The 27,793-nt window shown below is 40.7% G+C and overlaps 1 protein-coding gene across 2 annotated transcripts in view; it reads right to left on the bottom strand.

Moving 5' to 3' along the window:
* The window catches only part of UPB1 (beta-ureidopropionase 1), a 1,115,631-nt gene that overhangs the window by 943,076 nt on the left and 144,762 nt on the right, over positions 1–27,793 (bottom strand). For both annotated transcript variants that reach the window (XM_044068825.1, XM_044068826.1), the window contains exon 2: positions 24,421–24,592. In XM_044068825.1, the coding sequence (XP_043924760.1) occupies positions 24,421–24,592 (172 nt within the window). The remainder of the gene's footprint in view (positions 1–24,420; positions 24,593–27,793) is intronic.

The following is a 27,793-nucleotide window of genomic DNA, read 5'->3' on the forward strand; positions in this document are numbered from 1 at the left end:
AAAGAAGACAATGCGCTGCGATGGAGATAAGGCGGATTTTTTTAGATTTATTGTAATCCCTAATCTGGGCACAAGGACAGAGTCTCATCCCTGGCTCGGATTAGTTGGTGCTTGGTGGTAGCAGTGAGGAGCCAGTTGTCTAAGTACAGAAACACCTGGAATCCCTGACGCCTCAGGTGAGCCGTGACCACTGCCACACATTTGGTGAACACTCTGGGGGCTGTAGTGAGGTCAAAGGGCAGTGTTCGAAACTGAAAATGACTGTCTCCCAGCCGAAAGCGTACATGTCTTCTGGAGCGCTTGTCCTTTTTGATATGGCAGTACGCGCCCTGAAGATCTCTGGAGCACATCCAATTGTCTTTTCTGATAAACAGAAAAATTAACTGCAGAGTGATCATATGGAACTTCAATTTTTTTTACTGACTTGTTTAGCTTGCTGAGATCTAGAATTGATCTCCAGTCCCCAGTCTTTTTTGGAACTAAAAAGAATCGTAAGTTCCGGATCCTATTTGCTCTGTGGGGACTTCTTGGTGAACTCTTTTTTGAAGCAACGAGATGATCTCTGATGTTGCATGGTCTAATTGAATGGGTGGCACATCTGATAAAGACTGATTTACAGGGGGATCGGAAACAAAGGGAATTAGGTAACCTCTGGAAATTATATTTTGTACCCATCGATCATGGGAAATTTGTAGCCAGGAGCTTGGGTACAGTGAGAAACGGCCCCCGACTGCCTCCAGAGACGGACAGTCGGGCAACCCCTCAGGGGCAATGAAAGGGACGATCAGAGAAAGCATCTCTATCGCCCTGGTGTTGCGGACCCCCTCTGCCGCAGGCATGGCATCTTCCATTATATCCTCCCCCTCTGCCTCTAGGGGAGGGCTTACCTTGTGCCTGAGGGAAACCTTTTTGGGATTACAGAACCACATTTTCCCTCCTGTTTGACCCTTGGGATAGGGTCTAGAAGGAAGGGAAAAACTGACTCCGACAGCCGATAAGGTTTTCCCTTCCTGCACACACCTGGTCAAAGTCTCTTTTACCTGAGGTCTAAAAAGAGTTGAACCATCAAAGGGGATGTTGGTAAAGGAAGACTTAAAGGATTCCATAAAGTTAAACCCAATGAAACAATAGCCAGAAAGACTAAAAAACTGAAAAATAAAAATAAAATGCATAATAAAAACATATTGTCTTCACTTGTTTGTTCCACAAAACCTGACCCCTCATTGGAAAAACGTAACTGTCTACTAATATTACTTAATTCCAGTTCCTGTAGTTCCTCCCCCTCCATGTGTTCCCGTTGCGAGTATTCTGTTGATTTTGCTTGTAATAACCCTGACAGACAGTCCTGTTGTTCCTGTTCGTTTGATTTTTCAAACGTTCTGATCTCCTGGGTTGCATGCCCTCCTCTAAAAAAACTTCCTCTTCTTGATTCAAACTGTGCCCTTCATCCATCTGGTGTCTAGTTTCAGTTCTTTTAGCATTAGCCCCATTTGAATTAACTCGGTCATTAACATTGGTGTCGTGTAATCCACCCCTTAAAATGCCACCTGCCCCACTGGGATATGCAGTATTGTTTTTATACTCTTCAGAATCTCTGCATAATTTACGCTGTTTAATCAAAACATTTATTTCTTTAAAACCATTTTTAAAATTAAGACAAGACTTGGTTCCTTAAAAGGAAAAATGAAACAATGGAAGGAATTTTATTAACAGTTTATGTAGAGTGTGGATTTTATATTTGACAAGAATAAGTATGTATTCAGTTGTTGAAGCAGACTACACCCTTGTTGTGATTGGTTGGGGTAGTTTTAATTGATGGTATTTAAACAGTGTTCAATTATGCTAAGACAACTCTGAAGAAGCCTATATGTCTTACACGGGAAAGCGCTTAGTTGTTTTAGTTTTTGTGCAATAAACGGGATTCTAGTTTATCGGACTGGTTGCGAAAAGCATTTTATTTTTATGATTCCGTAAAGTTGCATAGACACATCCAGGAATGTCTCCTAAGAGAGATCCCTGCTGCGGCTGCCCTGCTCGCTCCATCAGCTGCATAGGAAATCAGCATCATGGAGGAGTTAGCAATAGAGGTAAGGGTGGAGAGCTGTGCAGATACCTTGTCAGTGGATCCCGAATCTACTGAACCCTGAAGGGCATCTCCCAACTCCTTCAGGAGATCCCTTTGAAGTCTAGTAAAATGGGACAGGTAATTCAGCGATCATAAGGTAAATGCCGCTGAAGAAAAGGTACGCTTTCCATCATCCTATACTCCTTATTAGGAGGATGGTTATTTGAGGATGTCTCTGACAACTCCTTCTTCGTGGCTGCTGCTACCACCATAGCATCCACAGGAACTCCCTTAGATACAAAAGATTTGTCTTCCGGAGCGGTCATAAATTTGTTTGGCCTCCTCGGGACAGGCTCCATTGTGTCCGGGGAGGTCCAAGCTTTCTGAGATATGACCCCTAAAGGTTGGTCATATGGCGGTGTCACCCAGGAGGTGGAAGGTCGGGAACCAAAAGCCTCAAGGTACACTGATTCGTCCTTAGTAGGGTTAGAGGTCTTCCAATCACCCCTCTGTCTAAGGAGTTCAAGGATGTCTGCAAAGGAGATATCCTTAGAGGAGGATCTTGGGGACCCTTCTGACTCATCCAAATCAGTGTCGGAAGTGACAGACTCAGGTGAGTCAATGTGCTTCCTCTTACAAAGTCTCTTCAGAGGGACCTTTCCCGTGGGATAATCTGGGGAGGTCTCGGAAGAGTGGACACATTCAATGGGGGCTCCTTGGGTCTGTGGGTCCCTATCCTTAGGCGCAGGCGGGGGAGAAGAGGCTGCTACTGGCTGCTGGTGGGTCATTGGGTCCAAAGGCAGGGCTTTGGCACTAGACAAAGATTTCTCTATTGCTTCGAAAGCATTACCACCCCGCTCCAAAGAAGATCTCTGCTCCGAGGAAATGGAAGGTCAGCTCCGAGCAGGAGGGACAGGTTCCGAAACGGACGTGGGAGCCGAGCTCACTCGAGCCGATGCACCGAGAAGGAGGGTAGGTTCTGAAGAAAAACCTGGGTAACTATCCCTCTCAGAGTTGACCCGAGAGGGTCGGCAACCAGACCCCTCGGCTCCAGAATGAGCCCATGAGGATAGAGTTATTGGTTCTGAGAAAGCAGGAAGAATTCTCGGAACCGAAGGTTCCAGCACTAAAGGACCTGAAGCATTACACTCCGAGAGCAAAGCAGTTGGAGGAGGAGGAGGAGCAGTAGCCTGAAGATGGGACGTCTCCAAAGCCTTTGGGTGCAGAGGAGCTAAAACTTTAGCCAGTGCCGGGTCACAGAGCAGCCTCTTCACCACCCACTCGACATCCTCATCAGAAAGTGTCCTGGAGGAATGGGTGGAGATAGATGGAGGTCTCCTCCTTTCCAAAATAGGAAATCTCAAGGTTGGTGAAACCGGATCCAAAACAGGTGAGTGTCTCGACATAGAAGGTTGTCTCGGCACCGAGGAAACAGATGGCACCAAGACTGAAGAACTCTTCGGCTCCGTCACTTTAGATTTCTTTGATGGTTTCGAAGCCGGAACCAATGGAGATTTTCTTTTATGAGTTTTGGGAACTGTCTGATCAAGTTCCAGCTGTTCCTGGAAGGAACTAGTCATAAGGCCCCTGTCTATCAGTTTCCTTTTTCTTTCATTAAGAACCCTAGTGCTGAAAGCATGACAGAATGTACATGGTTCTTGTAAATGAGCCACTCCAAGACAGTACACAATGACATTTTTTGAGAACACTTGTCACATTTTTTAAAACCAGAAGGGTGGTGTTTTTTATGTTCTCTGTCTTTATCTTTAGACATATTTCTAGTAATAAGAAATAACAATACAACAACAACAACAAAGCAAAAGTACAACTATACAAAGGAGAAGAAATATTTTTTTTTTATATAAGAAGAAGAAGGACTAGCACTCAGAGAGGAAAGGCCCTCTAATTTAAACGGACAACTACGGCCCTCTAATAACGGGCCGTACAATCCTTAAGAAAGAGGGACAGGGGAGCAAGCACTCACTACAATCACACAGATAATAGTAAAACTATTTGAATAGAAAAAGTGAAGAAATACAGGCAAAAGTATCTAAAATTATCGAAAAATTTTCTACTTAGCCAACGAGCTAGTAAGGAGACAACCTCAAAGCTTTCACGGCAAACGAGATCTGGGGAATTGCCGTGAGGCACCATGGGATAGGGGTTAGCCTTGAGCCAGTAAAAGCTCTCGAGCTTTAGTATCGGCCAAGTCGGATCCGAGGATCTGCTCTGAACCCATCCAGCTAGAATTACGGCGAGATATGACTACATAACATACAATATTATCTGCAAACAAAACCAACCTGTCCCAACTACCATACCAACTATATCCTTGAACTCCTGACCTCCCCATCTTCCCTACCAATGCCTCTAAATATTACCACAAACAACAAAGGGGAAAGAGGACACCCCTGCCTGGTTCCTCTGTTCAGACAGAATCTACCAGAGAGGAACTCCCCATTCCAATTTTTGCCTCCAATCCCTCATATAGCCTCCTAATGATCCTATTGTTATGCCAGGGAATGCACCACTCACAAAAGCCCAGACTACTCCACTGAATGCTCTCTCTGCATCAAGATTCACCAACAAAAGTGGTAGTTTCTTACATTCAGCTTCCCTCTGGATCATTGCTGCTCTATTAATATTTTCAAATGTTTGCCTTCCCCCTCAACAAAACCACACTGATCCATATCCATCAATTTTGGCAACACCTATTCTGTACTCCTAGCCATTATAGACATAAATACTTTACAATCATGGTCCAGAATCAAAATGCCCCCACATGAAGCTGGATCTGATGGGTTTCCATCACCTCTGAGTACCATAGTCACCACAGCTTTCTTCCAGGATACTGGTGCCTCCCCTTCCCCCAAAATACTGCCAAACAAAACCTTCCATATCTTTATCAGTTTTCCCTCCTAGCTTCCAAACTTCCAAAGGAACAACATCTACTTCTGAAGACTTTCCTGTAGATTGGTTATACATCACAATTTTTATCACATCTCCTCCTATCCTAACTGATAATAACTGAGCCTCATCTACCTCTAACCTTGGTATATTTAATTCTTCCATTAATATTTCCATTTCTGCTTTTTCTTGATTTCAAGTTTCTCTGTTTTATAAAGATGGTCACAAAATTTCCAAAATATTTTTAATATCTCTACAGGATCTTTGGTTATTTTCCTTGTTAATGGCTCCCTAAGCTTAGCAACAACCCTTTCTACTTTCTGCTGCCTAAGTGGTTGTGCCAAAAGTTTTTGTGCTGCGGAGTTATTATCAAAACACAGTTGCTCAACAGCAATCTTTCTGAACTCATGCATATTATCCAGGTAGTCCCTTATTTTCAAATGGAAGTATCTGAAACTGATAATAGTTAGTTTCTGTTAGGAAGCAGATAAATCTCTTGAATTCCTTGGCAATCTTTATTTGAAAACTGGCATTTTGCAGAGCTGTAGCAAGGCCGAGGTGAAAGGGATGCATGTCCCAGGCACAACTAATTAGTAGCCTCGCTCAGTACTTTAGTATTAAGTGCCAGTCTGTCCCAGTAGTAGCACTGCCAGTACTGTTAAAAGCATTTAAGAAGTCACACTTTCAGACTGTAGCTGCAGCTACTTAAATGACAATGACAAGGACAGTCACTGTGTTTTATAAAACTGCAGCAAGATGCTCCATGCTAGAGTTTATCAAATCTCATTACTACAAATTCAGAACTGTAGCAAGGAATAGAGCTTTCCTCATGTGTGGAAATGAAGTCCTTTTTTTCACTCCTTCTGGTGTACAGTGGTACAGTATGAATAAGTCTGAGAAACTTTTTGTTTTTGCTCTCAGCTTGCTTCCTACTTTCTCCTCAGGTCTGGTCTTGGGATGCCAAATAAAGGGTTGCCAAGGTCATCTGACAGCCTAAGTACTTGGAAGTCCAAAAGGGCACATTCAGTTTCCTCACAATAGAGATGGAAGAATGGACCACATCTGACCATACAAAAGGATTCCTTAGGAACAATATATTATTTATTGGCATTTGTTAACCCAGGAAGTCCAAATAACCAGTGGCCTTTTTCAGAGAAGGCCCGAGGAGAAAAGCCCTAGTATATAGATATACGGACATCACTTGCATTGTTTCAACATTTGCAGTCAGATTCATTCATGAGCAACAGCTCCATTATTCAGACAACCTTGACATCAGTTACATCACTTGTACACAGTTTGACTAGAAATAACAGTTACATACATTGTAAATGAATATTTTTTGAATTTGGGGAGATAAATGCAGTGCAATATCATCAGTCTATATAGATTGTCAGGTTTTACATAAGAATATGTCTAACTTAAAAAGTTTTTCAAAATCTAGGACAAAGAAAAATAAGAAAAAGAGTTACAACAGCTCAAAGAAAGGAAGGAGGGGAAGAGCCACAAGGAAGATATAAAAGATGAGATGATAGAGGGGGGTATAGTTGTGATAAAAGTACATTAAGTTTTGTAGAGCAGAAAGTTATGGCATGAATTCATATAACTGTATTAGTACCAGTTTAACCTGGGAAGATGCAGGTACAGAGCCATTTTATCTATCAGGTGTAGCTTCCATTGGCATTTAATGCCTTTCAGGTTGCAGATGGGATGGTATTCCATCTATTAACAATGCATTGTGAATACAGAGAGTAGCCTGTGTTGTTGTTAGGTTTAGTTATGCAAAGTAATGCCTTGTCAGTGGAGCATATAGGTTTCTTACTAGTATAAGGTGGAACGATGAAGTGAAGAGATGGGAATATTTCAGGCTGTGCAGTAGTTTGTATGTTGTAAATAACTGTGAGTGCAATAGAGAATTATTTACTTTGGGTTAGCTTAATTATTTTAGAGAGAGGCTATGACATGATCTATATTGTTGGTGGTTGAGAATTTGCTACTTTATTGTAGCACTGTTCTCGTTTGACTGATAGAGAGGAGATGAGATTGGTTAGGATAGGAGAGGCATATAATAGGGTGGGAGTAGAAACGGTTTGTCTAGCAAAGTCAGTAAGGAAGTGTTTTACTGTTACAGGCAGCCTAGCTTTTGGTGTGCATTCTTTGTGACTAAAAGTGGAGATCTAATTTCAGGTGGTCATCTGCAATCACATTTAGAAGTTTGGCGTGGGAAACCAGTTCGGTATTGGTCTTGTTGGATGACAGTATATCACAGATATTTTTTTTGTTATTGTACTACGGTGGGCTCTTTGGCTGCTGTGTTTAGGTTGTTATCAAATAAGTTAAACAGTAATGGTATTAGGATGGAGCCTTGTGAGGGTCCAATGGATAAAGGAAGGAAAGAGGAGAAATCATCTTGCCATTTCACTTCTTGCTAGTGAGATAACCAGGAAACCAGTTAAGTGAAGAGGGTGACAGCCCATACAAAGAAAGTTTAGTTAGGACACTTTGATGACTGATTGTGTCAAATGCCTTGAACAGATTCAAAAATAGAGTGGAGGTTAGAAGACCTGAATTTCTACTGTGATTTACTATATATGTGAACTTTAGAAGGGTAATGGTTGTTCTGTGACTGGGTCTGAAACCATACTGTGACAGAGAGAGAGGAGGTTATGAGAACTAACATATGCAATATGATGGGAATGAATACATCTCTCCAAGATTTTGGATAAGTGTGAGTGGAATGGAAACTGGTTTATACTTTGTGAGCTTGGTTTATGAGCTGCTTTTATGGACGGACATTATATAAGACTTTTTCCCTAAGGTGGGGACGTATTTTTCTTGGATAGAGTGGTTTATACGAATTGAGATGTAAGGCTATCTACAGCGAGTCTGAGATATTCAGATGGAAGTTAGTCAGGGGCAGTGGTTGTTATCTTAAGGGAGCATAGGTAGTATTTAACTGCAGATATTGGCACTGGAGTGAATGTGAATGTCTGTTGTGGCTTTAATGATTAGGACAGGATGGCTGGATTTGTAGTAGTTTAGCTTTGTAGGAGAGATGTTAAAGTGTTTATAAAAAATGTGAGTTAAACTGTGAAGCAATACTATGGGAGTTACTGGCTGGGAACGGGTTGGGTTGGGTTGATTTTCCAGGACAGAGCTATGTCATTATGGATTTCCTGAAGTTTTTTTGATTATTTGATTATAAATTTTTGGTGCTATTATAATAAGCGTTTTTGTCCTGTTTTATGCATTGTTTGCTATGGTTGCTTAACTGCCTACATTGCTGCAGGGATGTTTGAGAATCATTTAGGAAACTCGCATTTAGTATTGGCTGGAGGTCATTTGCCTTTTGTAAAATAAAAAGTATGTGGAGCAATAACTTGACTCTTTCTGCTTTTCTGGTGTGGCTGGATCTCCTGAATGACTCTTCTGTTTATGAGGTATATCACCTCTTTCTTGCCAAACTCCTTTTTTTTTCCAGTTATTTTTATTACTTGCTGCCTGCCAACCATCAGCCCTCCCACTACTATCTTATACATTTTTTTTCCCAATGCAGTAAGTGCCAATCTCAGAAGGCCATCATCCAAGCAGCAATCAGGGTTTTAATCTTTAAGCTTTAACTAGCGACTGTTGCATAAGCCAGCTCCACTGTGTGGGCCTATAATGCGCTTCACATCCATATACATGTGTGATGATCCCTACTTTGCGCCACTAATGAAGGAGCCTCAATCCTCACCACTGACACTGGTGAGGGACAGCCACTAGGAGCAACAATGATATTTTCAGATGCAGCTCTCTGCACCAAGCACAAGTTCCCTAAAGAGCACACAGGGAACACTCTCCTGTCCTGGGGCTGGGTTTCCCTCTCTCTCCAGGTGCCAAACAAGACTGCATACTGACCACTTTGGAGCTCTGTGTCCCTGTTCCAAGTAGCTGACACACACACTTGGATATCTGATTTTCACACACACACCTGGGAAAGGCTGGCACAGATTTACCAGCTGTGCCTACTCTGCCCAGACTATAGAGTAATTACACTGCCCCCAGTCAGCTACTCTAAGGCTATTACAAGGGTACCCAATTATATTGAGCAAAGTAAGCACTAATACAAACGGCAGACTTTATCCAGTGGGAATGCTCCTGCTCCCACCCCACATAATCTCCTCACCTCTCTTCACCTCTGACATCTCTGGCACCTTAATCTCCTATTCTAATATATTAGTTTAGTAGGAAACATTCCACTTGTAAATAACTACTCAAACATTTACAAGCTTACCTTATCTCAGAACTTGTATCTTAAATGCAAAACTTTTACTTGAATAGCGTTGTTGCCTCACAGAAAGGGGTTCTCCCGTTCTATTCTCGGCTGGAGTGCAGGGAGTGCCTTCTGTGTGGAGTCTGCATGTCCTCCCCATGGTTGGGTGGGCGTTCAAAAGACATGCATAAATGGGCATGCCTTCGTTGAAGGTTGAACGTCGAGCTGGCACCTCGGCATTCATGAAAATCTACTTCCAATCATTAGCGGACAGGAGTTCTGCTGTGGCGACCCCTAACCAGGAAAAGCCAAAAGACAAACAACAACAACAAACGGTAGACTTTGACCAGTGCAGCAAGGCTTTCAGGAGTGGCCACAGTGTCATTAAAATAAGCATAAGTACTTTCAACACATTAAAAGTGTTCTCTAAAACACCAGCGACAATGAAAAGTATAGAAATATTTAATAATAAATAATAAAATAGAAAACATTAGAATACTGAATAATTAGTTACAATAAACACCAGAGTTTCAGTCACAGTAGATATAAAAATAACACAGTTGTATAGACTTACACGGATGCAGAAAACAATACTTAACTAATCTCACTATATTTTCCTGCCTGACTAAAGAATTACTGTTACCTGGTTACTTACTAAACCAGTGCAAGATGATGAGTGTTGAGCTGCTTACTACAACAAGGCAAGATGAGGTGTGAGGTTGTGTGCGACATCTGTGAGAGATCTTTCCTGACAGGTTCCAAAGTGCTGCTACGAGAGTTTCAGAATATCTCTCACAGATAACTAAAAAATAATTTCAGTGCTGGTTATAGAATTACATCACATCTGGATACCTGACTCTGGTACACTACACACCCAGAGCTTTGCTAAGATCTGTTGCAGCATCTGAAAGCTATAAAACAATTTCAAAACTTCCACCCTTCCAGGGTAGCAATTAGTTCACCTCTGAAGACAATACAGTAAGACTCCTAGTCCTGGTTTTCCCAGACATTTTTGTCAATGGCTGCAATCAGACCTATAAGATAAAATCTTTATGGTCTAAACCAACCTATTTAATTTTTAACCTATTTTTCAAAATTAGCTGAACAGGGATTAACCTCTTCCCTTTCAGAATCCTCTGTTAAAACATATACATTTAATCAGTTATAATAATACTGTCTGACTTACATGTATATCTATTTTCTGTCCAGCAGGACCAACTGTTGATGCATTTTTAACACAAACAACTTTCAAATTCATTTTTCACAAGCATCTGTACAAATCAGTGTGATAGTCAAATGACATAAAATTCTTTACAAAATTCCAGCTAGCTATGCTGGCATATATTACACATGCACTGCTCTACTCTCCCTGGCACAGACGGCACTACCCTATATGATCACAGCATGTTTCCACAAATTCACTGAAGAGGGCTGCTATCACCAGCTTGGTAGTGCCAAGTTCATGTCCCTAGTTCTGGCTTCTGCTTGCTTGCTGGAAATTAGCCAGCTGGAAATACCTCTCCCTCCTGTAAGTAAGGGGGGAGGGGTGAAGGATTTAAGCCATTCACTCCCACCTTCCCCACTTGGCTTAACCAGCACCTGAGTGATATTCAAACTAGGGTGATTTGGGTTGCACTCAGGACATTACCACTCTTTGCCAGAGAACTAGGTCTGCCTTACTCTTTAATGGAATGGGATGTCTGCAGGTGAGAGACTGGGACTAGGATGGTCTATGGAAGGGAATCATATAGCATTTGGACATCAGCATCCTTATTCATTTAATGGTCAGCCATGCAACCAAGTGAGAGGAAAAACAGCCCTTCTGACTGCCTCCAGAATGGGACAGTCAGGCAAGGCCTCAAAGGTTAGACTGGTGTCTCCCTGAATACAATCCCCTGCTGCTGGGGACTGTTCTTACATCTGTGCTGTTAACTGTTCAGAAAGTTACCACAGCCTCAAATTTCCTTTCATATGACCTCTGTTTGTTTTAGTGCAGCTGGCCATTGAAACCACAGCTGATTCACCAATCTTGTTGCATCCTCAATAAAGTGCACTGTTCAGCTTGGGTCTTGCCCTCCTTTCCAGTGGTGTCCAGGTGATTCCAAGTTTTATCCTCCCTTTTTGTGTTCACCAGATGATTCTTCACTAAACCGACTACCCTTCAAAGGCTGCATTAAGAAAAGTCACCTTGATGCCCTTGATCAAATTAGCGAGGCACAGCCTGACATGAAAGCAAGCACATTTGCTATGAAAAAGATCATGGTAAGGTCATAACAGATGCTATGGTTGCCATCTGGCTGGCTCAATTTAGCATCTAGCTCCTGATGGAATATCAGCATGTAATGCAAGCAGTTTATTGCCCTCAAAGAAAATATGACGGGTGCATAATGCATTAGGCAAACCTCTCCATGGCCCCAGAGTCTTTATCTTGGAGATGGAAAGCAGGACTCTGCACAGCAGGATTATTTAAGGGCTGCGACAGCAACAATGGAATCTGGTTTGGGAGACTCTGTCCATTAAGACCAGTCTTTGGAAACTGGAGGATCATGTTCACCATCCTTGGGACAGGTGTCATAATACAAGGATTTTTCTCATGTGGTCTTAATTATAAACATATCACCTTGTCAAAGTAAGACAGCAGCTAGCAAGAAGGTTGAGGGAACAAGACAGCCTCATGCAAGAGCTTTTGAGGAGAAGTTATGAGGATTAAGACCTATCTCCCACTCTGCTACATCATCTCAAGAACCTCCCCAAACTTGGGATCATTTGAGTGATGCTGGAGAGAAAAAAGACTCATCCTTGTTGACTGTGTTGGGGGGGGGGTCTTGAGGAGATTCCAAATCTCTTGCACTAATGCTCTCCTTCATGCCTCAGAAGTGGCAGGCCTGGGGATGGTGAAGAAGCCTGTAATGATCCAGCCACCCATCACTGATCATGCAGAGGTCCTCCAGTCCCTCTACCCTGCTGAATGAAAATATGGTGGATGTCTAAAGTGCTAGTCAAAGACACAAAAAAGTGTCCCTAGGTGAAGATGAAATTATAGCTGGAACAGGTGCAGAGGATGGTAAATGCAGGAATATCTGCAATGTCACTGCCAACACTGACGTTGACTCCAAACTTGCAGATGTTAGACCCCGTCCCGATACACAAGCTGAAGCCACTCCAGGCTAATGTTGACACTGAACACACTGGTACCAAGCTCAACCCCCTATTGTTTTAACTTAAACAACAGGACCAAAATAACAATCAAACCCAGGGCTGACTTTAACAGTCTCAATCCTCCAAGCTGGAAAGTCAATCCTCCAGTGTCATCATCAACAGACCAGATACCTCCAGTACAGAAACTGACCCCAAAAGGCCAAGTCTAAGCCAAAAAATACTCTTAGTGCTTAACGCATCAGTGTCAATGCCATTAACATTGGTAGCAAAGGATGCCTAAAAGGCATCAACTCCAAAGGCTGTGATACAGGCATCAAAACAATAGCCAAAGCTGATACATTTATTTATATCAACATCGGCCATACTAGTTTGAATCTAACCTCATCAGGGCTGATATCTGCACGAGGACTGGTAAAGAGAACTGGTATGGCCTGGCCAAACAGGTAGGCCAAGAAATAGTATTTCTGTCCACCCCCAGTAAAAAAGGGGAAGAAACATGTAAAGACCTTTATCATCGTATCATGGTCAAATTCAATAACTGGAATGGACTTCTGAAGGATCTTGCAAAATATGGTCTGTAGGAAGAATAGTGGTGTACCTCAAACTGAAAGAAAACAAATTACTCTAGCAAGTTTAATGGACGACTTTTCACAAAACATTTTAACTAAAATTTTTGATCCACCAAAAGCAGAATGTACTGAAGACTCTTCTACTTTAAATTTCTTTGCAGCTTGTCCCCTGTCCTGGAGAAGAATCTATCATTATCAGCTGTATTAGCCTAATACTGTTTCCTTTTTAGTTTTCCCCAGTCTCTTACATTTACAAATGCCAGCATCATATTTGGAAGGTATGAGCATGATCCTAGAGGTTAACAGGGTAAACCAAGAAGCACTCAAAATCGAATCCCCATAAAAAGTAGATTCAGAGCCATCTTTTAACTTGTACAACAGGCAAGTTCTTTTTCACAGCCTTAACAGTTGGCAGAGTTCACGTTGCACAAATATCACATTCAACAGTGAAGTGTTCTTCCCTAAACAAAATGCACATAAAGAATGTCTGACATGGGCAGACCACACTTTTTTGGAAGCATTAATAATAATAATAATAATAATAATAATAATAATAATAATAATTGTTTGTTAACCAGGCAGGCCCACTGAATGCACCCTTTCTAGGTGCAACCCAGGAACAATCTCTGGTTAAGTGATTAGCTCAAGGTCATAAAGTAGGTAAATGAAGGCAGGGCCGGCCTTTAGTCAACTGGTGCCCTAGGCAAAATGTCTCCACAGCACCCCCCACACCACTCAGGACCCCCATCCTGGTCTACCTACCCCATCCAGATTACTGAAAAAGCGCCCCTGTTAGAGAAGTGCCCTAGGGGGCCACCTAGCTGGCCTATGCCTAAGGCCGGCTAAAAATGAAGGCTGAGGGAATCAAACCCTGTACTCCAGAAATTACAACTCACTGCCATAACCATCTACACCAACTGCCAGACTATAAAGTTTCCTCTTAATTAAGAAAAATTACAAAATATGCATGCCAGACATGACAAAAACTAACAAACAATGCACCAGTGAAACAGCACTTCTCAAAAAAACTATAAACAGTAATAGAGCAATCAACAACAGGAAAACTGGAAGGACAAAGTGATACAAATGCCAAGGGCTAGGGAGGGGTTCAAAGGAAATGCACAGCTGTCTGATAAAGACAAATAAACGGACTAGTCTGAAGAGACATGCAGATTGAATGTAGCCAGTGGCCAAATATAAACTTAAGAAAATAAAAGAACTATGACAATTTTCTCACAAAAAAATCTTTTAAAACTGAAACCTCGGTCTGTTTATCTGATGCACAGCATATGGCAAAAGAATTCTGGAAAGGAAGCTAGTTTGCAAACCATTAAGAATAATAAAGAATAAAGATGGGTTGGTGCCTGGAAATATTTCAGATGCCAAAATGACTAAAGCCCTGTGATTTTTTTCTCCTCTTGTTTACAAGGGTGACCTCCTAATACCAGATTTTAATCTCCACCTCATAGAAAGACAAACCTGATAAGACTGGCTAGAAAGGAAATGGAGATTCAGACTTCCTGGAAGAAAAAAAGGGCCATGGTGTCTCTTGAACAGTCATTCAGACTTCTTGGATTGTACTTGGCTTTGGAAGGTTTGAGACTTCCTTTTGGAACGCCCTTGCCATTTCTTCTTTGACAGCTATTTACCTGTATTTTGTTCTGTCTGCTTATTCTGTTTTTTTTTTTTACCACAACAGGGTAAGAAGATAGAAAACCCACTGGACAGTTTGGAAAAGAAGTGTTGAAAAATCATAGGGATTCTCTGTATCAGCAAGCCCCTTTTATCACACTTTTGATCACTTCCCAGCAGAGGGGCCAAACACTAAATCTCTGTTCAAGGGAGAATTTAAATCTCATTTTAAACATCATTTGGGAGGGTCTATGAATGCAGCCATGCAAACCTCCTCAACACAGTACCAGTGGCCATAGTCTTGGAAAAAGTATCAACAAAGTCATACACACACTGTAAACAATGAGTAGTAACCCATGCAACAGAAGAAACTAAGTTATTTAAAACAGATATTTTCCTCATAAGAAGAAACTGCAGATAAAACATTCCTCAGAAAAAATTAAAGCTACAGCTGATGGATCATGTTTATACATCCTATCTGCCTTATTAGGGGCAGCAGGCTAACTATGAGGAAAACTGCAGGCAGTAACACACACCCTCTAAAGCAGACAGAACAAGAGGCGTGGTACAATGGAACTGTAGGCAGTAACACACACCCTCTACAGCAGAAAGAACAAGAGGCGTGGTACAATGGAACTGTAGGCAGTAACACACACCCTCTAAAGCAGACAGAACAAGAGGCGTGGTACAATGGAACTGTAGGCAGTAACACACACCCTCTAAAGCAGACAGAACAAGAGGTGTGGTACAATGGAACAGTAGGCAGTAACACACACCCTCTAAAGCAGACAGAACAAGAGGCGTTGTACAATGGAACTGTAGGCAGTAACACACACCCTCTAAAGCAGACAGAACAAGAGGCGTGGTACAATGGAACTGTAGGCAGTAACACACACCCTCTACAGCAGAAAGAACAAGAGGCGTGGTACAATGGAACTGTAGGCAGTAACACACACCCTCTAAAGCAGACAGAACAAGAGGCGTTGTACAATGGAACTGTAGGCAGTAACACACACCCTCTAAAGCAGACAGAACAAGAGGTGTGGTACAATGGAACTGTAGGCAGTAACACACACCCTCTAAAGCAGACAGCACAAGAGGTGTGGTACAATGGAACTGTAGGCAGTAACACACACCCTCTAAAGCAGACAGAACAAGAGGCGTTGTACAATGGAACTGTAGGCAGTAACACACACCCTCTAAAGCAGACAGAACAAGAGGCGTGGCACAATGGAACTGTAGGCAGTAACACACATCCTCTAAAGCAGACAGAACAAGAGGCGTGGTACAATGGAACTGTAGGCAGTAACACACATCCTCTAAAGCAGACAGAACAAGAGGAGTGGTAAAATGGAACTGTAGGCAGTAACACACATCCTCTAAAGCAGACAGAACAAGAGGCGTGGTACAATGGCACTGTAGGCAGTAACACACACCCTCTAAAGCAAACAGAACAAGAGGTGTCGTACAATGGTACTGTAGGCAGTAACACACACCCTCTAAAGCAGACAAAACAAGAGGTGTGGTACAATGGTACTGTAGGCAGTAACACACATCCCCTAAAGCAGACAGAACAAGAGGCGTGGTACAATGGTACTGTAGGCAGTAACACACATCCTCTAAAGCAGACAGAACAAGAGGTGTGGTACAATGGTACAATTTTATTTATTTTAACATTATTTTACCACGATAAATCCAACTGGACACAAAGTGTCCGTTTTCAGTGGAGTCCTGGGGAGAAAAGCTCCAAGGAACTTAACAGAGTACTTACATGGTTTAGATAACAATAAAAAACTGGTATACAAGGTAAGAGAAACAAAGAAGTACAAGAACAATTTTGTAAAACAACAAGATACTCAAACAATAAGATACTCATGAGTAGAACCCCTATTTGCAATATTTACAACAACAAAAAAAATAAATATTTAGTGAGTGTATCAGGTGAGAATATAGTGTATGCAATGGAGGCATACAGTGGGTCACTTATATGGAGTAATGGGTCTTCAAGGGGGGGCCTTTGCAGTTACAAAGAGGGTTAGTATAGAGGTGTGAATTAAGAAGGCCCTTGAAGGTGCTTGTGTGACTTTGTAGCCTGAGTTCAGGTGGGAGGGTGTTCCACACATTAGCAACATCATAACAGAATAGGGCCTCCCCAGCGCTGTTATTGCATGGGTTGATTTCAATCCGTTTTTTGTTACTTGAACGTAGTTCCCTTTTGGGGTTGTGAAAGTTTAGCATGTCAGCTATGCCAGGGCTCTTCCCTGGATGAAAAATAATTTGATGGGCTATGATCAGTTGGTGGTAGCGTAGAAGGTTTGGAAATTCTAACCAGTGCAGTTTAATTAGGGATTGGCAGTACAAGTCCGTTAAAACACTAACTCCTAGCTTAAAAATAGTTTTTCTAAACAAGCAAATACAATAAAACAACACTGTTTTAATGTGGAAGCCCCCCCCCCCACCAAGGGAACTTTTGCCAAGCAAAGGAACAGCACAAGCTGACTGCCAATCTTCAAAAGCCCACAGAGGAGCACTCTTTTCTATGTTAGGAAACTCTGAAGGATTTTTGACCAATTTTGCCATTTTAGTCAGCTCATCATGAGGTGACTGACAGTCTGGGCATGTGGAAGGTGCCCTGAAGCTTTGGAAGCCATCTGTCTGTTATAGCCTTAGCAGGATATAACCCATACAGCTAAGGCTACTGCAATAATGCTCAATATGATGAACATCTTTCTTGTTCCCTTCAACCAGTGAAAGTAGTAATAGACATTACAATTCTTCTAGTCCAGTGCTATCTGGTGTCCCTGACTAAGGGTTTGGGGGCATGGAAGGTGCTCTGAAGCTCTGGAAGCTGGCTGGCTGTTATCTCCTGTGCAGGACATAATCCATATAACTTAGGCTACTGTAGCAGCAATCAATATGAAGAACATCCTGCAAAGCCTGCAGGTGCAGAAAAGATAGTCTGGCTGCAAGAAGTTTGGCAATTTGAGAGGTAGTGCCCAAGTGGCATCCAATGAATTCCAAGGTTTGAACTAGATTTAATCTGGATACAGCATGGGCTCTGGGTAGATCTCACTGTGAACAGGTCACCCTCCTCTCACAAATGGGAGAGGATCTTCTCAAATACCTTGAATGCCAATGCTAAGTATGGTCACAAAGAAGATATCCTGGGGTCCGAGGACCCCTACAGAAGTTCCTCCTGAGATGCAGCCCAATTTGGATCCTAGGCAGAGACTGGACATGAGCTATTGAGGCCTAAGGCATCAAGAAGTTGGGAGGACTCTGACAACTGCGGGGTAGAACAAAATGGTTGTAAGGTGTGTAAATCAACCACAAAACAAACAAACAAAACAAAACACACCAAGGACCAAGCCAAAACGATGTAATGAATATTAAGAGCTTTCATCTCATAAAAATCAGAGACTTCATCAGAATAAAGTTACATATCCATAAGTAGCTTACATACCCAGGCAGGCATATCAATTGGCCACTTTATTGGGCATACCAACTCAGTACAAACCATCTAAAATATAGTAAAAGCAATATGACAGAAAAACACAAACTCTTTTTAATACCACTAAATCTTGCCTATTATCTAGCAGCATGTATTTTTTATTTATTTATTTTACATTTGTTGACCGGGCTAGTCTGGCTGGATACATGTCCATTTTCAGCAGAGGCCCGAGGAGAAAAGCTCCACTATATACTAGTACATAAAACAGCACAGTAAGAGACTGGCATGTAAGTAACTACAGAACTAATGTAAAAGTAAACAATTTACAGAACAGTATCAATTTGAACAGAAAAAAAAACAGAAAGAAATGTCACGAGGATCCCCAATCCCATACTCTTTAGAGAAGCAGGAATTGGAATGAAAAAAAAAAGTAAAACAAACATCGAGTCTAATACATTATTTACAATATTTACAAATATAATCAACATTTTCTGCCAGAGAAAAACAGATTTAATGCCTAGACTTCTACAAAAGGAAGCAAATACAAGGGTTCAATAGAAGGTGAGATAACAGTTTGCAGTAATATATGTACTGTAAAAGAGAAAGTGACATTATAGGGATAGTAATATCCAAGAGGATACCAGGTAAGCTGCAAAGGAGAAGTAGGAATAATGAGAGAGATAGTGGTAAAGAATGGATGTATAGCAACAGGCTAAGGAGAGAACTATAATGGAAGTTAGATGCTGGGGTCAGTCAGGATTTGAGCAAGGGCAAAGCCAGTGAGATTTAAAGTATTTCTTTAATTGTTTCTTAAAAAGTTTTGATGAGACTAAAGAAGTCAGCTCAGTGGGAAGTTTATTCCAGTGTGAACCAATAACATTTGTGAACAAGGAGTCACCAGATTTATTGTGTGATTTGAGAGAAGCTACTAACAGTTTGTTAGCTGAGCGAAGGGAAGTAAGATTCCTGTATGGGGCAAGAAGGTTGTTGAGTATGGGTGTATTAGTAGGGAAATAGAGATTTTTTTGTGTGATAACTAATTGATGTAGAAGAATAAGATTTTGAAGTTCCAGCCAGCCAATTTTTTTGAGATTAACACAATGATGGGTACGAAATGGGGAGCCTGTGGCAAACCTGGCAATGCTATGGTAGGATGTGGTTGGTTTCTGAAGGTTAGATTTCAATGGGTTGATAAAAGATGGAGAGGCATACATTAATGAAGAGATGAGATGAGTTTGAGCTAGAGACACCCTGGTAGCTGCTGTCAGAAAGGGTTTAAGTCTATAGAGGGCACCTATCTTTTTAATAACAGTTTTGCAGGTTAGGTTAATGTAGGTATCAAAGTTAAGTTGATTATCTATTGTAAACCCTAGTAGTTTGGTGGAACAGTCAGGTGTTATGATGGTGCCATTGTTAGAGACAATAGAAAAGGAAAAAGGAGCAGTTTTAAGGGTTGGAGAAAAGAGTAGTAATTTGGTTTTTTTGGGACTAAGGAGGAGTCAGATATGTTGGAACCAATTTTCAGCTGCTGTAAAGACTTTTTGGGTGGACGAATGAAGTTCAGCTGGAGATTCAGCAGTACAGATGAGAGTTGAATCATCTGCATACTGAATGCATGTGTGGATGTAATTTTAAAACGTTAGAAAAAGAAAGATATTCATTGTTATTCTGAGATACTTTATTAATTCTGTCTTTTTGGGGGACTGAAGGTTAGAAGTTAGGATTATAACAAGCAGCATTAAACACATCCTCCAAAACATGCAAAATGGAAGGAATGGATGTAGAATGGGTAAATCTATTTGTACCATATAATAATAGCTCTTCAGTTCAGTGATAACATCCACCTGTTCCTAGAAAAAAATATTTCATTCATCCTGGAAATAGTCCGACAGAAAAAGAATTCCTCCAAAGGAGGTGGATAGGAGCAAGTTTCCTCTGTATCTTAGTAATGGGCTTGAAAATCTATGGGGGAAGCCCTGTATCTATGTCAGAATCCTGCCAGGATTTCCTCAGGTATTTCTTTAGAGACAAAGCTCTTGGTTAAGGATTTGTGGACCCCAGGATTTACAGCCAGTGTCTGTCCAAGATGAGAAAAATCATCTTTTCTAATAGACACCATGTCTTCAGATGAACAATGACTAAATTTCAGTTTTTTTCTTTTGAGATCGCCCCTATCAGAGGACCAACTCAGAGAAAGCAGTTCAGCCCTATCAACAGGTCTGCTTCCCTGGATGAACCACAAAGCATTTCCTGGAGTGGCCCCTTGACCCAAAGAAGACAGTTCTCCCATGCCTACAATGGACAATGAAACAGCCTAAGAGGACTTGCTGACCCCTGGTCAATGGTGGCTGAAAGGACTACACCAGAGGAACCTAGCAACGAAAGTGAATGGTCTGAGTAACAATGGTTGGCCACTGCAGGTTCATCCACATTCGGCTTAGGAAATGTCTGAGCCAGCAGTGGAAGCAGGAGCTCTCTATTTAGTTGTTTCTTCTTTTTAGGAACAGTGGGAGAAGAGCCAGCCGGACCGGAAGAAGTATCCATGCTGCAGCCTTGGAAGAGGTCTGAATGCACATGCACACACACACACACACACACACACACACACACACACACACACACACACATGCACACACAAAACACACACAAAACACACACACACACACAAACACACACACACGCACACGGTGCCGGTGCTAGGTTATTTTGTGCCCTAGGCAAAACTTATTAGTGCGTCCCTTGTTTTACAAATAAGTTACTTTTTTAATTGAAATTACAGATAAAAGAAACAGTCATTCTGTTTGCTAATAGGCATGGCCCCCATTTCAACTGCCTACCCAGAGAATATGCTTTGAGCCTACAATTTTTTAAATAATGAAAATAAAAGGCCACGGTTACATTACTGTATTTCTTTCACATCACATAGCCAAGAACTTGTACGTGATCTTACTTCAGTTCACCAATACACACTGTACTCATGCAAGAGTACAGTTTGTTTCAACATCAAAACATTGACAAACAGTTCTATTTATCTTGATTGCCCCTACAAAACGATATTAGGTTAGAAAAACATGACATCCTCAAACGGCTCCCTAGTCAGACCTAGTATCTCTCTGAGTCCTGCCATGATATTAAATAAAAAATAAATATATATATATAATATATATATATATATATATATATATATATATATATAAAATAATAATAATAACAATAGTAATAATAGTAAAGAAAGTCATCAACAGCCCCCGAAACACACAGCCCACTTATATCTGGTTGATCACGCCAGACAGTATATTACAGTATAAAAAAAAAAACAACAGTCCCCAAAAAAACTGCATCGCCAGTACCTGGTCAACCTTGCCAGCATAGACCACGCCAGTGTATTACCAAAAAAAAAAATCAATAGTCCCCAAAACATATTGTATCCCTAGTATCTGCCAGGATAGTTTATTAAAAAAAAAAAAAAAGTCATCAACAGCCCCAAAACACACACACTAGCTAACCTTACCTACTACTAGTATATGGTTGACCATGCCAGGAGTGTTAGAAAATCACAAACTGCCTCCAAAACAGCCAGCCCACTGCAAATTTCGTCTTCTACTGTGATCTGGTTGACCCTGCCAAACTCCAGGCCCAGGATGTTAGAAACAAAGAACAAATATGTAACCAGTCAACTTTTCATTTTAAACAGTATCTGGCTGATCCTGTTAAAAATAATAAATCATTAAATACATAAATTATTTGGTCAACCCTTCCAAGAAAAAAAATTACAGAAAATATCTGGTTGACCTTGCCAGGAAAAAAACATGTAATATGTATATCTGGTTGGCCCTGCTGAAAAAAAAAAAAAAAAAAAAACAGTCAGAAGAACCCATTATTTTTTTTCACACTTACCTGAAAAGAAACCATCTGCTGTCACTGTGGATTAGTTTTGAATTAGCAGTAAAAAAATTAACGCCTCAGAAGGAGACTCCACTGCTGCTCTCTCACTCTCGCTCATTGCTTTACCCAACGCAAAGAGCAGGAAGAGACTACAAGAGCAATAGGACTAATCAGCAGCCACTTCACGTATGTGACTGTTGACTAAACAGTCCAATTGGACTTGGATCCCTATAGTCTCTCTAGTTAATATGGACTGTAAGGTGTGGGAGGTTTTTTGTTGTTGTTGTTAAAGCGGAACTCAAGTATGCATGCACGCTGCTCCGAGTTCTGTGAATACTCGCTACACTAAATTAGAGAGGTATTACAAGCTGCCCGGCTGTGCCCCCTCGTGATCTGCGCCCTAGGGAAATTCCTAATTCACCTTAATGGTGGCGCCGACTCTGCACACACACACATACACGTGCACACACACAGACACACACACACACACACACACACACACACACACACACACACACACACACACACACACACACACACACACACACACTTACACTTATCCACACAGTCTCCTTATTAGTAAAGGCATAAGCACAACCCACAAAATCCTTTCAGGATAAGTGGCAGCACCACATAATACACTCTGACAGAAAAAAATAACAGGTAAGTTGTCGTGAAATGTAAACAAGTACCAGTTACATTCCTCTGCCCATTTAAAACACTTTCTAATCCACAGTTTCACACAAACATACTAAAAGTTTATAACAGCAGTACACTTTTACCACAAAAATAGCCCCTAAAAATAAGCCCTTAGTTAAGAACAGCAGCCCCTAACAGGAAACTTCCAATATTGAAAAAAAAATCCAAGTTTCCTCAAAGGGGAAATACCATGTTTCATCAGTAAATAAAATATATATATTTAAGGCAGCAAAATCCGAGTAGAAAGGCTCCCCAAAGGGGACTTTTCTTCCAGAACTAAGCTTCAAGTCCAATTGTCACTCCTGTGGAACCTCAGAGCTACTTCCTCTCGAGGCAGCAAGAAAGTACTAAAAATCTCTCTCCACTCTGACTGCTAATTTCCCTCCTCTGGTCTATCCAATCAGCAGTCAGAGTGAAGAAGTAGGAGGGAGCAAGAGCTTTGCGAAGCTGGCCTAGGCAGAATGCAACTCACTACTGCATTAATGAGAATGAACATCTGCTATCCTAATCATGGTCATATAAAATAGGACTATGACTGCTGAACACATAACGATATCCTCCTTGGCAGAACTGCAGCAAGGACAGGGTAAGGAGGATGGCTGCCCTGGCACATGTTGTTACACGGTGTGACTGCCAACAGGAAATCAGACATCTGGAGTGCATTGCAGACTGGTATTCAGTGAGGATCACTATTCAATATTTGCATTTTACTCATTGATTTAAATATTTGTGGCTGTTTTCAGCTACACACTGGAATACTGGTGACCAGAGCAGAAAGGCATAGAAAAGGTAGGAGAACCCATTTACCTGGCTACTGCTCTTTAGAAACTTTTAAACACAAGCTGGAAAGGCATCAGTGTCTGCTCTCTATCACCCTCCTCAATCTACAAGGGGTATTCCTTGGAAAACTGGTTTGGCCTAGAAGAATAAGAAGATGGAGCCAGAGGAATGCATTAGCGAGGCCCTCCATGTTATGCTGGTCAGTGCCTTTTTCCTCATTCTTGGCGATTCTATAAGATGGGTGTGACTACGTGGCTGGGATCTGCCTTGCTTAATCTGTTGACATTAAGCTTATTTCCAGATGTGGAAGATGAGTAAGAGAGCAAATGTCCGACTGTATTTTAAGGTATAAACTGTTAACAAATTCTTACAAAACAAAAACTAGGTGTTTCAAACAGAATTTTTCAAGCTGAAGTAGATCAGCAATGCTTTGTGTTTATGACACAGAATATGAAGCAATTCAAAATGTCAGTGAAAGGTAATTTGTATTTATATCTAAAAAGAACATGTTATAGTCACAGTGTACCCGCAGGATTACCAACGTTAATGTGGATGCCCAAGTCAGCATGGCTAGCGCCAGGGTCATTCATTGGAACACACCAACAGTTGTGTGTGACAGCTTATGTGATTGGTTCTCACCCCTGAGGTGAAGAAGGACTAAGAGAGGGGGTGAAGATCTAGCGAAAGCAAAAATGCTACTAACTTTAATCTATGTATGTGTAGTACTGAAGTTTCTCAATAGCTACCTACTAGGAACAGAGAAGGTAAAATGAAGGAGTCTCAAACAAGCACAAACTAATACAGTAAGCACCAACAGTGGTACAACTCGTGTGTTTGACTCCGCCTCTTACTCTATACATTTATGTAACAGAAATGCTATATGAGGCATGTTTCTAGATGTACACAGGACCATTCATTAGCATCAAAAGTTCACACCAATTTGCACTCTAAATATCACAGTTGCTTTAATTACAGTACAATACATCTGCATCCCTCAATATGATTGATATGTGGCAGTTACCTGTTCTCCAACCGGTGCATCCGTCGGAAGAACAATGCGATTTTGAATGAGGCCCACTCTGACAATGCGTGGATGACGCAGCTGCTCCTGAGCAGCATCAAATGCATAACCTTGCAAATCAAAGCCTCCGTTTACAGCTGCATCTACTGCACTCAAGGGCAAATCAAGTTTTCTGAAACAGAAAATGACAAATCTGTAGAAACTGGCTGAATTATATGTATACTGCTATACGTCCAGATTTTGTTGCAACATCATTGTGGCATTTACATTTTGAGAACCTGATAAAATGGTTGTTTGCTTATGTATTTCTGAACACCACATAAAATAGCATGTGATTAGGATAAGTAGAGAAATCACTACAAAGTAAATACAAAGTAAGTGATGCATGAATTATGTAATTTTGAAATACTATTAACAGGTAGAAAGAGAAGTACTGCTCACTCCAACATAGCAAAAACTAAACAATGCACTGGCTAAACAAGTTACAACAAGGGGAGAATCACTATTTTTACTTTTCTATTATTGACAGTCACTGAAACCACTAGGATGGGAGATTTAAATAACAGAACTGAACAAAGGGAGTTGAGATGGATTTTTATGTAGGCAGCCCCTAAGCTACCTGGGGTAAATGATTATGTATCTCTGAAACCCGTGTTGAAAGGTAGAAAGATTAGGAAGAAAGCTACTTAATTTTGTGATTTATAGATAGGGTTATACCAGCATTTTTATAGTTAAACTATGTTTAAACAACATATAATATAATATAATATTAGTATACATTAGATGTTTTTTCTTTATTTATACATACAGTATTTTTGAATATTAGGAAGTAAGCGGTTTCATTAGTGATTTACAGATAGGGTAGTATTAGTATTTTAGATAGTATAGCAGGTTATTTATTTATATATATATATATATCTAATATATATAGTATTTTTATGTATGTTCTTTGTATGTTTCTTTTACATTATATTATATGCTGTTTTTTTATATATTGCCTTGAATGAAATTTTGTGCTTTTTGAGTGTATTTGCATTTTGAATGTACTTGTTCTTTTAACTCATTTAATTAATTAATTACTTGGACATAGTTATGTGACACAGGATTCAAGGCTTTTAAAGTTTGGGATGAAGTTTTTTTGTAATCTTTGGTCTGAGGAAGCAACCAGGGCTGGTTGCGCAAGAGCTTACTTACAATAAAGAGCATTTATACTGGATTTTACAGTGGTTTTTTTTGCTCCTTCAGTGTGGTTTTAGCAGTATTAGGAGTTTACGTTTTTTCTAGACATTTGCCTTGGTGTTTTTACTCCTATACTTCATAACTGGGCCTCTCCTTTTTTACAATGAATTTTATTTCACTGAATCACAGAAATACATTAATGGTAATAAATGTTGGCATCAGCACACAAATATATATAAGTGCACTGAATTTGAATGAAACACTGAAATACCAATGTTCACAAAATCAATCACAAAACTTCCAAGAGCTACTATGCATGTGTTGAGCAACAATCTCAGAGAACTCAAAATGTAGATTACAAAAAAATCATATTTTGTAGGGGCCAAGCCCCCTTCACTCCTCCACACCCCTATTAATTACACATACTAACTCAGAAATCACACAATGTTTGGGAAAGGGTATATTTCAACCCCCCAGATTTCTGCGATCTTGCAAAAATGTCGACCATCTGTGTAGCTGACCAAATTTTGTTGATAAAAAAGATGTCAGCTAAGGTAGGGTCAACTTAAAATAGTATTCCCACATGCACACACATGCTCACACACACACATATATGTATACAAACATGTATATATGAACATATACATACATATATGTGTGTCTGCGTGTGTTTGTTTACATATATATATATATATATATATATATATATATATATATATGACTAGGCTGTTTATGGTACAGTGCATGATGCATAACATCCACCAATGTTCCTGTAAGTAATTCCTATGTAGGTATGCTATTCTGCTATATGCAACATTTTGGATTTCGGTATCGTTGGCTTTCATTATTATGTATTTGTGGCATGGTGGTCTCGATTCTGTTAAGTTTTGATCATGTGTTAACTTGATCTTGTGAGGTACACCATATATCACAAAAAATATATATATATATATACATACACAAAACTGTTTTATGCAGGGGCAAGTCCTGCCCTCCTGAATCTCTCACATGGGATGCTAATTATATATACAGCAACTCTGTGAGATCGCACAACAGCAGGGAAAGGGCAAATTCCCAGTCCTCACTGTACCACAAATTCACACACACAAAGCTGGCATTAAGAGAATTCAGTTTCTTAAGCCACAAAAGCAATGCAAAAGCTCTCTCTCTTGCTTTCCCGTTCACACACCATGAGGTACATCAGGCAATGAGGACCTTCCAGCAGCTCAGGTTGCTAGCACACTGAAACCTAGGGCCAATTTTGAGTGTCTAATCCACCTACTGCATGTCTTTGGAATGTGGGAAGAAACAGGAGCACCTGCAGGAAACCCACACGAATATAGGGAGAACATGCAGACTCGGCACAGAAGGCACCCCAGCCGAGAATCGAACCGGAGGACTTCTTGCTGTGAGGCAACAACGCTAACCTCTACCCCACTGTGCCACCCCAAATCAAAAGCAATGTTCAGTATTTGGAATGGTTGTTCAAATGCACTGTAACTGTAAAGCTCCACAATCTGTCAAATTTCCACCACAGAATAACATTCGGAGTCAAGTTTACTGTATGTGGACTTCATAATTTTAACTCTTATATCATTGTTTTTTCCCTCCAGCAGCTTTGGACACTTCTCCGGAATTCTGCTAGTCAAGATTCCTGGTATACATTCATTTGATCGGGCGGTGGATGTCCGATCAGAAAATGTTCGAAAACAGTGCGGCAAATTCTCAGAATTGCGAACTCTATTTAAGCGAAACGCATATTATCCCCTCCTTTTTGACCCATGGTATGGCTTGTATTACAGCATTCGGAAATGTCACATTCTGCGGGTTGTATGACATTCCGACCGCCACTGAGAAATTCGACATTGGGGCTCAGTGTTAATAGTCGTTCGAGGTAAGTTAGGTCGCTCTAATGAATGTATTCCAAGATTCCTGTATGTGGGTTTATACTATCAGTTTTTACCACTATATTATTGGTTTATTCTCCATACAACTCATTGGGACACTTCCTGGGAATTCTGCTAGAGATTCACATCTAAAGCTATATGCCAGAAAGTCAGATTCAAAGTCCAGTTTATTATTATTTTATGGTGTAACCTCATATTTTTTTCTCCTTCAGTATTGCTTTATTTTCCTTACTAAAGCCCGAAATATCATTATTGTTAATGATTTTCAGTATGGTATTTTAAATCAA

This window comes from Protopterus annectens, chromosome 4.part0, assembly GCF_019279795.1.
Source record: "Protopterus annectens isolate FY-2018-M chromosome 4.part0, PAN1.0, whole genome shotgun sequence".
NCBI lineage: Eukaryota > Metazoa > Chordata > Ceratodontiformes > Protopteridae > Protopterus > Protopterus annectens.